Source organism: Vulpes vulpes, chromosome 10, assembly GCF_048418805.1.
Source record: "Vulpes vulpes isolate BD-2025 chromosome 10, VulVul3, whole genome shotgun sequence".
In the NCBI taxonomy this organism is placed as follows: domain Eukaryota; kingdom Metazoa; phylum Chordata; class Mammalia; order Carnivora; family Canidae; genus Vulpes; species Vulpes vulpes.
In genome coordinates, this window is record NC_132789.1 from 69,534,131 (window position 1) to 69,547,316 (window position 13,186).

Consider the following 13,186-nt stretch of genomic DNA (forward strand, 5'->3'; position numbering starts at 1 on the left):
TTGAGCTAGGTCAGGAAAGGTTGGACAGCTGCTACCCAGTTCTTCTGGGACACTTGCTCTGGGGCAGCCAGGGGCTATGGGCTACGTAAAAGGCCTGTCTAAGCTGAGACCACCCTGCTGCAGAGGCCACATGAAGCGCTCCAGATGACAGAACAGCTGAGCCCACAGGCAACAGCAGCACCAACTCCAGTTATGAGTGAGCTGTCTTGGGTGTGGAGTCGAGGCCAGACTCCCCACGGCCATGGCCCCAGCCAACACCTGCTTGAAATGCATGAGAGACACCGAGCGAGAACAGTCTGAGATCTGCTCAAATTTCCTGTACTTGAATAATGAGCAAAATAAAATTATCTTTTTAAGTCACCGAGTTTTGAGATAATATTTATTCAGATGCAGTAACAGGAACAGAGTGGTTTTTCTAAATTTAATTATTTTTTAATGAGCCTCCTTTAATATAATTCTAAACTTTCCATGAAAATGCAATTATTTCCAAGGCTAGTCTGAATTATTTATTTGTTCCCCCAAATTCTGTAAAAGGAATTTTTCTTCTTTAAAATATGATTATTTATTAAAGTAAATAAGATTCTACTTGAGATGTTACCAGAAAATCATCTCTGGAATAAAGGCTAATGAGAACTGCACCTTTTTTTTCCCCTAGTTGTCCCAGTGATATATAACATGGTTCTGCTAGCAAATGCCAGCAATCTGGTAAACATCATGTTGGACAAAGGCCAGGTTGTCCTAAGACATCATGCTTTCTCCCCCCTCCCCACTGCTCTGTGGCAGGGGTCCAAACTCAAAGATTTATTCTTGTTGATTTCCAACAAATTTTTTTAGAATTTCGTCTTCATTTTAATAATTAGGACAATGGTGATACACTTCATTTCTGGCACATGGCACTACATATTGGAATCCCAGCTCCATCAAAAACCTTTCAGTTCAAGGCGTGCATGGGACCCTATTTCCCTTTCAAAAATGGCAATTTGATTGTGGTGGGAGTTGAATCAGCTTTCAGAAATAGTAGATTCGCCCCTTAATTTGATTCCCTTTTCAAATAAACTCAAGGGGGACACCTGGGAGGCTCAGTGGTTGAGCATCTGCCTTCAGCTTAGATCCTGGGATCAAGTCCCACATCAGGCTCCCCACAGGGATCCTGCTTCTCCCTCTGCCTGTGTCTCTGCCTCTCTCTCTGTGTGTGTGTGTCTCTCATGAATAAATAAATAAAACTTTAAAAAAAACAACAGCAAATAAACTCAAGAAAGGTTTAGCCTTCCTGGTTCTATGGTCATTCTCAAAGCAAAATGAAAACAAACAAAACAAACAAAAGCAAATAAAGCTGCGTACCACAGCTCCATGGCCCCTCATCCCCAGTTAGCCATGTTCCCTCCATTCTCCAGCTTGATAGAATCAAGAATATTGTAGAATTATGCACTCACCCAAGCACTAGGTCATGCCTATGTCCACTTATTCATTCATCAGGCATTTATTGATGTTGGAGTAGGCACCCGGTATAAAGCATGTTATTGAGTAGAGGGCAAAGATAAGTTATCACTATGCTTCCTTTCTGGTAGGAGAAGTAAATGTTTAAGTAGATGAAATATACTAAATGACTATTATATATATACCATATATATAATGACTATTCTATATAATGACTATTAAATATACATTTGATTATTATAGAATAATTAAGGCCAATACAGATTACAGTGAAAGCACAGTAGACAAGCTGCAGAAATTGCCTCGGAGCCATCTGCAGATGAAGTCAAGGGTCAATTGAATCCTGAGTGCTGTAGTGTAGTTGCTACAGGGTTTTTTCCTTTTATTAAGACTGGATTGAAAAGAATTAACCAGGTTAATTCTTCATCCTTATTTTCAAGGGAATGGAAATAAGGGAATCCTTATTTTCAAGGGAATCTTCTCGCTCTTCTTTGAAGGAGAAAAGCTCAGTTTAGAGGGTCTCCTGCATTTCTTTTGCCCAGGGAAGTGATATTCTGGTAACCTATTCCCATCCTGTCCTCTGGAGCCAGGATGATATTGCAGAGGAGAATGCCTCACAGCTGCCGTCAGATCAAATGCCTTGATCCCACACAGCTGCCTCTCTCTCCCCCTCCTGGGACTGAGAAGGAAACCAGGGATATGTCAGTTCTCAGTCAGGTCAAGAAGACAGATGCTTCCTTTGGCTTTGTCTGAATCCTCTCTTCCTCCTCCCCGTCTTTAACCCATGGTGTCAGGAACATTCACCATCTGAGTCACATGAGAATTCCTCTTGCTTCATCTAAAGATTTGCCGTACTCCACCCTACCCAATACTAATTTAGGCAACCCACTGGGCATGCTCAGTGCACAACCTCCTTCCTGCACTGTCTCAGGCACATCCTTTTGATGCATCTGAAGCTCCTCATGAGGTTCACCCCACATGCCTGCTGCTGCTGTGCCAGACATTAACCGTAAAAGCAACTGAGCTTCCAGCATTCTCTCTGCCCCTCTACAAAATAGCCCAAATTTATTCTTCTGACTTGATTTCTTCAGAGGAAGTCTAATGTTTCCTTTACCTTGTGTATGAAAATTGCTTCTTGGGGTGTTTGGTTGGCTCAGTGGTTGAGTGTCTGCCTTTGGCTCATGTCGTGATCTCCGGGTCCTGGGATCGAGTCCCTGCATGGAGCCTGATTCTCCCTCTGCCTATGTCTCTGCCTCTGCGTGTGTGTGTATGTGCCTCTCACGAATAAATAAATAAAATCTTTTTAAAAAATTTTTAAATAAAAAATAATAATAAAACCTGCTTCTGGAAAACCAGTATCCCCCAGATAAGAAATAACCTATGGCATGCATATCCCAAGTGGTGGCTACTGACAAAATTTTCACCAGTTGAAACAAAATGATTAAAAAGAAGAAAATGAACTCTATGCAGTGTAAAGGGTTGTGATTTTTTTTGTTTTGTTTTTTGCTAAGACATTTTTAAAACTAAAATATCCTATTGCCATATGAGGTACATATTAGGAACCAGTAGTTATTTGTACTGTTTTCACACGGCAAAATAAAATGTTACATCTTCCAACATCATCTCTGGAGAGCCAAATATGAGGGCTATGAATCATTTATGATTATTAAATAGCCAAATGTTTCACTGTTCTCCACTTAATCAAACCCACTTTGTTCAAAGGAATGGTACTTGGAGAAGACTGAATTCCTTGATAATTGTGGCATTTTCTAATTCCTATCTATTTATAGCTGGAGGTGATGTGGTCCTCTTTAGGAGGGAGGGGAGAGAAGATTCTATTTTGTATCCAGCTTGGCAGGCCATGTACTTCTCAGAAATTCTTAATTTCAAAGAAAAATAAAAGAACATTATGAGGAATAGCCTCACGTTACCAGTCAACTTTGTGTGAAACAGAATACTAAATAGAACAGTATGGTAGACACTTTTACCAATACTTTCTGTTCTTACCTAATGAAATGTGATGTATTCCCATTGATCCAATGAAAGTTTCAAAGTTTCAGTGTTTATAGGTAGTAAATGGTAAACCAGGACTTGAGTTCAGAAGCGTTGAACTTTAAAGCCCAAGTTCTTTCAACTATTAGATCCTTTTAAAAGCTATTTAAATTCCTTTTAAATTTGCTTATAAGAAATGAATCAAGGGGCTCAGTGGGCTACGTGTCTGAGTCTTTATATTGGGTCAGGTAATAATCTCAGGGTTGTGAGATCAAACCCCGTGTCAGGCTCCACATGCAACCTGGAGTCTGCTTGAGGATTCTCTCTTTCCCTCTCTCTCAAATAAATTAATTTTTTTAAAGAAATGGATCAGTAACTGTTACTTTAATTTGGAAGAATAGTCAAAGAACTACTTATGCTTATTTCACCTGCCAGGATTGATCTGCCTTTTAGCAACAATAAGGGAGTCAGACTTAAATAATGCTACTTAGTAGCATTTGAGCCAAAGATGAATGGTTATCTGGTAACACTTGAGCCAAAGAGTATACATATAAGTAAGGCAACTGTCTTCCTTCAAGATACTAAGTACATTGAACTACAGTCACTCACAGGATCAATATTAGGACATTTCAAAAATATTTGACAAAAATGAGTTACAAGGTTACAAGTAGGCTTATTATTTTAAGGTAACTCATAGATATCTGAATTTGCTCATCTTACATTTATGTGTTTATTTTTTATAAATGCTACATTTAAGAGTAAATCGCCTTATGATTTAAGACTACAGATTTAAAAAAAAAAGAAGAAGAAAAAGTAGGGGGTCTCTTTAAGTTCTGGTCCAAATTACAAACTAAATTACAACAAGTTCAGCCAAATGACTTGGCCAAAACCTATGGAGTACTCATTACTTTCTTGGACAGGTGAAAATATGCTTACTTTCTCAATTCCCCATGCTACAGAAACACATACATAATACTATTCTGATAAATTAGAACGAGGAACTAAAACAATTTATCTCCTTGAACATCTCAAATTTTCCTATGGACTAATTATTCAATTCCAACTTCTGTTTTTACATCTTAGATATGCAAGACTATTTAAAAAATTCAGTGTTGGGGATGCCTGGGTGGCTCAGTGGCTGAGCATCTGCCTTCAGCTCAAGGCGTGATCCTGGAGACCCAGGATCAAGTCCCACATCAGGCTCCCTGCGTGGAACCTGCTTCTCCCTATGTCTATGTCTCTGCCTCTCCCTTTGTGTCCTGCATAAATAAATAAATAAATAAATAAATAAATAAATAAATAAAATCTTTAAAAAATAATAAAAAAATTGAAATATCGATGTTGTTTAACTTTGTCAAAAATACTTCTTAGCAGCAAAAATAGTCAAACATTTTAGTAAGAAATGTCTACTTCTATTAAATACTGTTTAGATATAAGATGACAAAGGGGGCAGCCCGGGTGGCTCAGTGGTTTAGTACCACCTTCAGCCCAGGTTGTGATCCTAGAGTCTTGGGATCGAGTCCCATGTCGGGCTCCTTGCATGGAGCCTGCTTCTCCCTCTTTCTATGTCTCTGCCTCTCTCTCTCTCTCTATCTCTGTGTCTCTCATGAATAAATAAATAAAATCTTTAAAAAAAAAAAAGGTGACAAAGGACTAGTGTGCTTCCACACTGTAGCTGCTCTCTACTCATTAAAAGCTCCAGCAAGGATAATCCTTAAAAAAATATGAGCCTTTGATCCAGAGAAGCATTCACGTCTCTCCTCCCAAAGTGCATTACATTTTCTCATTATAATAATTCAAGCCTCATGATCACATCACTAGATAACTTAAAACAAAAATTAAACTGCATTGCCATTCCTATGAATAAGGTTGCCCATTTCTCCTTCCTTGTTGTTTTTGACATACCTTTACCTTCTACTGCAGATAATCAACACATAGAAAACATATATTGAGAGTCCCCTATGAGCCAGGCCCCTCACACAGGTAGTAGAATTTCTAAGGCTGGCTGTGAGTTTTCTGCAGATGAAGATGGCAGGGTCTGAACAGTTCCAAGAAGAAGAGAAGTTAGATTGTAGTTGCAAAGTGTGAATAGTGTTCTCTTTAAAGCCAAGCAGATTGCTCTTCCTTTTCAGAAATGTATTTTCTGTTTTAAAAATATCTGACCAAAATGTTTTGCAATATAAAATATGAATTTAGTAAAAATGAAAAGTAACTTAGATGAGACTATTGCTCATGGGAACTCAGTTCTCTTCATTCGATAGGGTTCCCCAAAGGAAGCCATTACTACAATCTTAGCGACTTCCTAGGTGTATAAGGTCAGGCAGCTGTTTAAAGGAATGGTGTGCACTCTGGGCTCTTAGACAGAAGGTAACCTGAAGGAAACTTCCTCATCCTCAACACAAAATAAATGAAACAAAATAATAACAAGGACATCAACAAAACCATATCATGAGACGCCCAAGTCAATGAACTAGATGTTTCCAGAGACTGGATTTTTCTGTTTAGTTTTGAGTAATAGGCTTAGGCCTTTTTTATGAAAGACAACTAGAAAACTGTCTGAAAAGCTTTCATCAGAGTCAGGTCTTATACATTATTTATCATGGGAGCAAAGTAAAACTGCATCTATGGAGAATAAAATCATAGAAGCAAATGGGCAAACCTTTCCTCCTTAAAAATACCAAGTTCGTTGTTGGTGATTTATGTAGTGAGGATAGTCACGAATCTTATTAACCTTGTTTCCAGAAGCAAAGTGAGATTTAACTGGCTTCACATTTCTTAAGAACTCAGCCATTTTAATAATTTTTTTTAAATGTTTAACACTAGGCAGCCCATCATGCGGTGATTTCTTGGTAGATATTTTCAATTCCATGATCTTCCTGCCTATAAGACTAACACAGATAATCTCTAGATATTATAACAGTTTCTGCAGAATTTGAGAGCAATCTAATCCCTGTTGTAGTGAATATACCATTAAAACAGAAATAATCCCCACCAATATAATATCAGACCCACAAGAACAAGGACCGTATCTGTCTTCCTTGTTCCTGTCTTGCCAGGGCCTACAACACATCCGACCCACTGTGGAATCTCAACATATTTGCTGAATGAATGAATGAAGCCAGGGGAATTATCCTGTAGCCTTTTAAAGCCTCTCTTACACACTTTTTTTCCCCCTGGGTTTTAAATGGCTATACAATATGTCAGCATTTTAAAAGCAATCTTGAAGTGTTTCATTTTCAGTTGTTCCTATTTAACATGTTTTATGTTTTCCTGAGTTCCAGCATGTAGTGTATCCCAACTGTAGAGGTCAGTGGCAAATTTTCCTGCAAAATACTGCTAAATAGCATGATCCGAATAGATACAGAGTTCCTAAAAGAAGTACTCTATCACACTGTGGAGTTTTTTTCCATAAGGAAATACACCATAGCAGAATCATTCTGTGAGGATTTTTTTCTTTTCCCTTCCTTATAAGAAAGTAAACCAAAAGGAGAGGGAGAGGGAGGGGGGCAGACAGAGAGAGAGAGAGAGAGAGAGATGCAAATCAACTGTCATGTCAACTACCTTCATTCCCCTTTGGCCCATCTGCTGGGGCCTCAAACTTTCTGGAGATTTATCTTTTGAGCACATTGCTCTTGGAATTCCCAGGCCAAATTCTTCCTGAAACATGATAAATCAAACTGTATACAGTGTTACACTAAAGATATATGTCCTGTGATTATATTGAATATTTACACTGTATCTTAGTTGTAAAGGTTGCTTTTGAAACTTTCTAGATAATATAAACAGCCAGCTTACAAAATGCCAAAGGCAAAGGCAAAACTAACACCCAGAGATTAAGGGAGTATTTTGGTACTTGAAAGATAATTTTTATTTATTTATTTTTGTTCTAGAAGTTTACTCGTTTTGCCTCTGATAGCTCTGCGTACTTTACAATTCAGTAACGCTCAAAACTCTTGTTATCTGGGCTAAGCCAAGAGGAGAGAGAGAAACATCACCCGGGTTTTAATATCTAGGTAACATCTCCTGGAAGCAAATCACTGAATTAAAAGAAGCCATCACTTTGGAATCACCGAACAGAAGACATTGTTTTGTTCAAGATTTTATTTTACAGAAGGGAGCCCATGATGTTCGGAGAGATTTTTCAAAAAGTAAACTGGCCCGAGATTGCAAAGTGATGGGAGGCCCACTGAGAAAGAAAGAAAGAAAGAAAGAAAGAAAGAAAGAAAGAAAGAAAGAAAGAAAGAAAGAAAGAAAAAAGAAGAAAGAAAGAAAAAAGAAGAAAGAAAGAAAGAAAGAAAGAAAGAAAGAAAGAAAGAAAGAAAGAAAGAAAGAAAAAAAATAAAGAAAAAGTTCCAACTTCAAAGCTGCTTATTCCTACGCCCTTCCTTTCCCGCCCCATAGGTGGCGCTGTCTCTCACATTTGGAAACTGCAGAGACTGCAAGTTAAATGCTGAAGGTGGAGGAAGCCCTCCTGTGAAGCAAGCAGGGGAGGTGGAGAGAGCCTGCGCTTACTCACCCAGGTCGGAACACTGGACCACTCGGAGATGGCACTGACAGCGGAAGGGACACACAGGTCCCAGAAGCTCGAGGTCAGGCATGTCAGGTGCACGGTCCTCCGGGCCTATCCCGGAAGCCTCATCTTCTAGCATAAAGTCAAATAAGCCTCTCTGTTGGAACGGCCCAGCCCAGGAAACTTGTGCAAGCAGGAGGAAGATGATAGTTGCCTTCATGGTTTAGCTCATGTATTTTCACAGCCAAGGAACCTTGGGAAACAAGCGAAAGGTTTAGAAGAGCATCATGGCCTGCTTACTGGGTTAGGTCTTCTATGGAACACCCCTCAGGAGGGTGCAGGTCAAGTATAAAATAACCATCATTTTCCCATATTTGTTAGGAAGCGCAACACTGCAATGTATCTGAAAGGTGCTAACAGACGACCTGGCACGGGGATTCCCTTACGAAAAGAAATTTGAATGTAATTTAAATCTGCTTGCTTGAATTTGGGGTCGGATTTGAGACGGTGTGGGACATAGTCAGGTCATTGGCAAAATCGTTATGATGCTAGACCATGGTTGGAATTTCCAGGGCTCATTCAACACAAGCCATGGCACAGTCGAATGAAATTTTGTCTATACACATGAGAGAGTTTCAAATCCTGTGTCAGAAATCACCCTGGACGCCACTGTGTTTATCTTGGTCCGGACTTTTCTCATCACTCCCTGAACAAGAGCCTCCAAGTGGTCTCCGCCTTGAATATTTCCTCTACTCCAGGTCATCTTCCACTCTGCTGCTCAAGTCATGTTCTGAAAATTAGATTTCACTGTATTCCTATCCTACGGAAAACTCCTTGTTGACTTCTCAAGGCTTGCCAATAAGGTCCACATCCCCTTTGTTGCGTATGAGACCATTCATAATTTGGTACCAAATGATGTTTCATGCCCTCTTTCTTTCCATTTCCTCTCTTCTCCAGTCCCCACCTCAACCCTGACACTCAAAGCTAAGTGCCATTTAAAATACCTACCTTGTAAGATGGCTGTAAAGACTGAGTGAGATAATGGACTTCCCTTGTGGATTCCCTGGCTCATCCAGGCAGGATGCTGCTTCCTCCCTCTTCTGTGTCCCAAAGCACGTTGCTCTTACCTCTTTTAAAGAACTTATCACATTATACTGTAATTTGTTTTGCATGCTTGGTCTGTCCCCCCAACTAGAAGATGTACTCCTTCAGGGCGTGTCTTATTATTCTTTGTTCTGTACCCAGGCCTTGCACAACATTTTGCACATAAATGACTCAATTGACCATCAATTTATTAACAATACCAGTTATTCGGTCTGTTCCAAGCAACCAGTCAGCCTGATTTTTTTTAAACTCAAACGTATCTTTTTTCAACATCAAATTTCCTGCCTAAGAAAGGTAACAAATAGAAAACCCCAATTTGGTATAAGCACGATTTATTTTTTTAAAATAAATCTATCGGCCAGTTTCTCAAACTGATCATTTTCTAATAAACACATATGGAAAAACCCTACTGATTTGATAGGACTTACACATTATCTGGTTTTATCAAGAGGGCAATTTTGTAAACAAACAGAAGTATAGTTTTGACAAATCCTTACAATATCTATCCATCCATTCAATAAGCACATTAGATACATACATCGGTTGTTGAGCTGGTGTTCGTTTGGCTGAAGGGAAACTAAATAGATCAGAATAACAAAAAGGAGTTGATCATGTAGAGAACAAGCAGTCTGTTTTTGACTTGATATGTTTTAAAACCCTCCTGAAACTGCTCTCAAGATTCCCAAAACACAGAGCAGACACTATCTTTTGTTTCCCTACATCTACTTTGAATCCTACACTGACAAGAATCATATTAAAGCTGCACGTTTAGACTATACTTTCGGGGATCATTTCTATAGTCAATCGGAGAAGGACAAACATTATATGGTCTCATTCATTTGGGGAATATAAAAAATAGTGAAAGGGCATAAAGGGGAACAGAGAGAAAATGAGTGGGAAATAACAGAAAGGGAGACAGAACATGAAAGACTCCTCTAACTCTGGGAAATGAACTAGGGGTGGTGGAAGGGGAGGTGGGCGGGGGGTGGGGGTGACTGGGTGATGGGCATTGAGGTTGGCACTTGACGGGATGAGCACTGGACATTATTCTATATGTTGGCAAATTGAACACCAATAAAAAATAAATTTATTTTAAAAAAGTTGCACATTTATAACTAGACATCAAGAATGATTTTTAGTCATCTGCCAATTGTAACACTTACAACGATACAACAAAACCAAAAAGCAAACAAAGGCACACAAAAAAACAAACAACTTTGCCCTAACCTTAATGCATCTATCTATGTATCTTCTTGGCTAGATGCATATGTATATTCTTGGCTAGATGCACTCGAGAGGGAAAAAAAAAGTTTTTGGATTTTGTACCCTTTTGTTCTTAGTTTATATTTATTGCTGAGTTGTGTGTAAGGCAGTGTATATACAGCATGTGGCTTCTCATTTAAAAAACCCTGCAAAGATTATTATTCACACTGCCCCTTTAAATTCAGTATCAGGTTTTCCCTGGGAGTGTGTTCCCACTCAGTTACTGCATAGTCTTTTAACGGAGACCCTATTGTTTTGGCCCTGTTCCCTTGGACTGGATCTAAGGGAGTGGTTTTCTGTCTGTTTCACATTAAAATGCAATGTTTACGGTTTACCACAGTTTGCTAGCCTTGCATATTTAATATCTTACAATTGTAGACGAAAAATGAAGCAAAGTAATTGCAGATTTAATAAATAGCAATGAGAATTAATGCAGATGTTGCTTTTTGATCTTTTCTCCAGGACAGAAAATGCCTGCTTGTTTCACTAACCCAAAAAAAGGAAATTTTTTTCCTAGCTCAGAGGAATATTATCATTTGTATGTGTTTACTCTTGTTAAAATGGTGCAAATTCTCTGCACAATTTTTTCTTGGTTAAAGCTGAACACAAGCAAGAGGTTTCGAGCTTCCATTACTTATTTTATATCACTTTGATTTGTGTGTGTGTGTGTGTGTGTGTGTGCCCCTTTTAACCCTGAATGTCCTGGAGAATAACATGTCCAGAAACTTCATATAAATTCAGCCATGAGATGATTTCTTTTAAACTGGTGTCATCATACTTGTAGACCCAGCATCTTAAAACAATTAATGGGGGCTATTGATACTAAAAATTTCTTAATCATTTCCTTTCTTCCTTAGTATATAAGAAAAATAAACAAAAAAGTAGCAGTTGCCTTTGCAGAAACCAAGGGGATTATTACTGAGGTAATATACTTTCTGAATTTCATTGAAATTATTTTAAACCTTCTTTAAAAAAGAGTATGACTCTTTCCTAGATGCTAATTGCTAAGTATAATGTCACTACTCCACTAAAGTTAGCTGCCACCGTTTATAAGAGTTTCATAAAAAAATAGTAATTTCTGGCTCCCTAAACTACTTCAGCCCATTAAATTAACTCTATCATTCAGATCATTTGTAGGATGTCATTTATGCCTTTGGTATGATTTTCAATATCAAAATTTAACCCTCAGGATATAAATGAAACTGTAACTGCAGAGCAAAATAAAAATCCCCCAGCACTAGGTGAATGAAAAACTTCAATAATAATTGAGGTTTTAAGATAATTAATTTAAAATAGACATTGTAGATGACATTTATCCATATATAAGGACTGCTATAAGACATTTGGTTCTTTTTTCCAGTCAAAATAGCAATAGGAAAAGAAAAACCCACAGGAATTTATGTCACTGGGAGCCCACTTAACCAGTGGTCATTGTGTTACCTTGTTTTAAAATTAGCAAGAAAAATAACTTACACCCTCCTTTCCTAGTGATGTACCTTACAATAAAATTTCATTTGCATTGAAAATACTGTCTGGGTTTTTTCCTTCTCTGCCAGGAATTATGTAGCTAACTGTGAGATTATCTTTAATAAGTAGCGTAAGTATTTTCAATGTTTATTTTCACCTATCGTGATAATTTCTATTCTTTTCTAGGTTGTAGAAATATACATTTATTTGACTTCTGCAGCTAATCACCAGAGTTCACATCTCTGAGGTTTTAAAAGTTCTGAAAATATGCAAGAATCCAAGAGGGAACTAAATCCTTTTATATATATATAACCCAACTACAAATACTCTGCTGATCCAGAAAACTTCTCTACAAATACTTTCTAAAGAGGTAAAACATTTCATTAGTACAAACACAAAATATATCAATATAGATAGTCATGGTGTTAGGTTAAAGTATTTTTTTAATAAACATCTTTGCAAGAACAGAAAGAACTAAAACAATGCATTCAACCATTTTACCAAAAATTTAACTTCTGTCTTCAAGCAATACTTGTTTAAAATGCTGCATAAAGATTATCAAAAGTTTAGCACGATTTTCTTTTTTTTTTTTTCTTTTCTGCTTCTCACCAAATAATTCCTTTTGCTCTCAACTTGATCGAAGTTTTATTAGTCTGTAGCAGAGTTCAGGACAATTATTGAAAACCATACCTTTTAATCCGGGGATTTGCCACAGGAGCCCTCAAAGCTGAGATGTAATTACACTAAATATTCAGCCCAAGCAAAAGAGTTTGCAGGTGTGGAAAGGAGGAGGGGGTAGGTGCTGCTCTGTGACTGTCACTAGGTTGAGAACCTCCTGCTTCTACTCCATAGCACAGTTAAAAAATAAGGTTTCCCTCAATGAACACAATCCGGCTGACACCCACATTAGATCATATGGTAATGATATGTCTCTTGTATGGCAGCCAGAAAGTTTATCGGCCTTTTTTTCTCCCCATTTGCTTTATTCCTTTTGCATCTGCTTAAGACTCTAAACTGCTTATGTGGTATAGAGGGGCAACTTGATCTGAAATTTGTTTTATTGTGTTGATTCATTTCCCTAAAACACAGTAACTAAAGGGTTTACTTCCCCACCCCCAGCCTGAATCCACTATCCACCCTTTCGAGTCTTGTTTATAAGGAACATTTGTACTTCCCAAATGACCGTTTTTCTTGCTTTCATGATGTGTATGTAAATCTGGCAAATGGAACGAAATTAATTTTGTAGTTATTTTAAATGTGGTCTGCAGGAAAACACATGGGTAGATTTCTGTGAAAATACTCTTTCAGATGCTTACTTGCCTTGGGCTGTTTGTGCAAATCCAAGGACTCTGCTGTGGAGTTTTTCTATCTATTTTGAACAGATTTCTAAAGTGTCCTGGAAGAAAGTGATGG

General features: G+C 38.1%; 1 protein-coding gene across 2 annotated transcripts in view; it reads right to left on the reverse strand.

Moving 5' to 3' along the window:
- The window catches only part of DCN (decorin), a 43,352-nt gene extending 30,512 nt beyond the window's left edge, over window positions 1-12,840 (reverse strand). The window contains exons 1-2 of one of the 2 annotated variants that reach the window (XM_025992218.2): window positions 12,464-12,840; window positions 7,946-8,192 (exon numbers count right to left, since the gene is read on the reverse strand). In XM_025992218.2, coding sequence (XP_025848003.1) covers window positions 7,946-8,159 — 214 coding nt within the window. In that variant the 5' untranslated portion in view covers window positions 8,160-8,192; window positions 12,464-12,840. Of the gene's footprint in view, window positions 1-7,945; window positions 8,193-8,947; window positions 9,217-12,463 lie in introns of those variants that run through there. The other variant, XM_025992219.2, reaches the window with a different exon arrangement.
- Window positions 12,841-13,186: the final 346 nt, after the last annotated feature.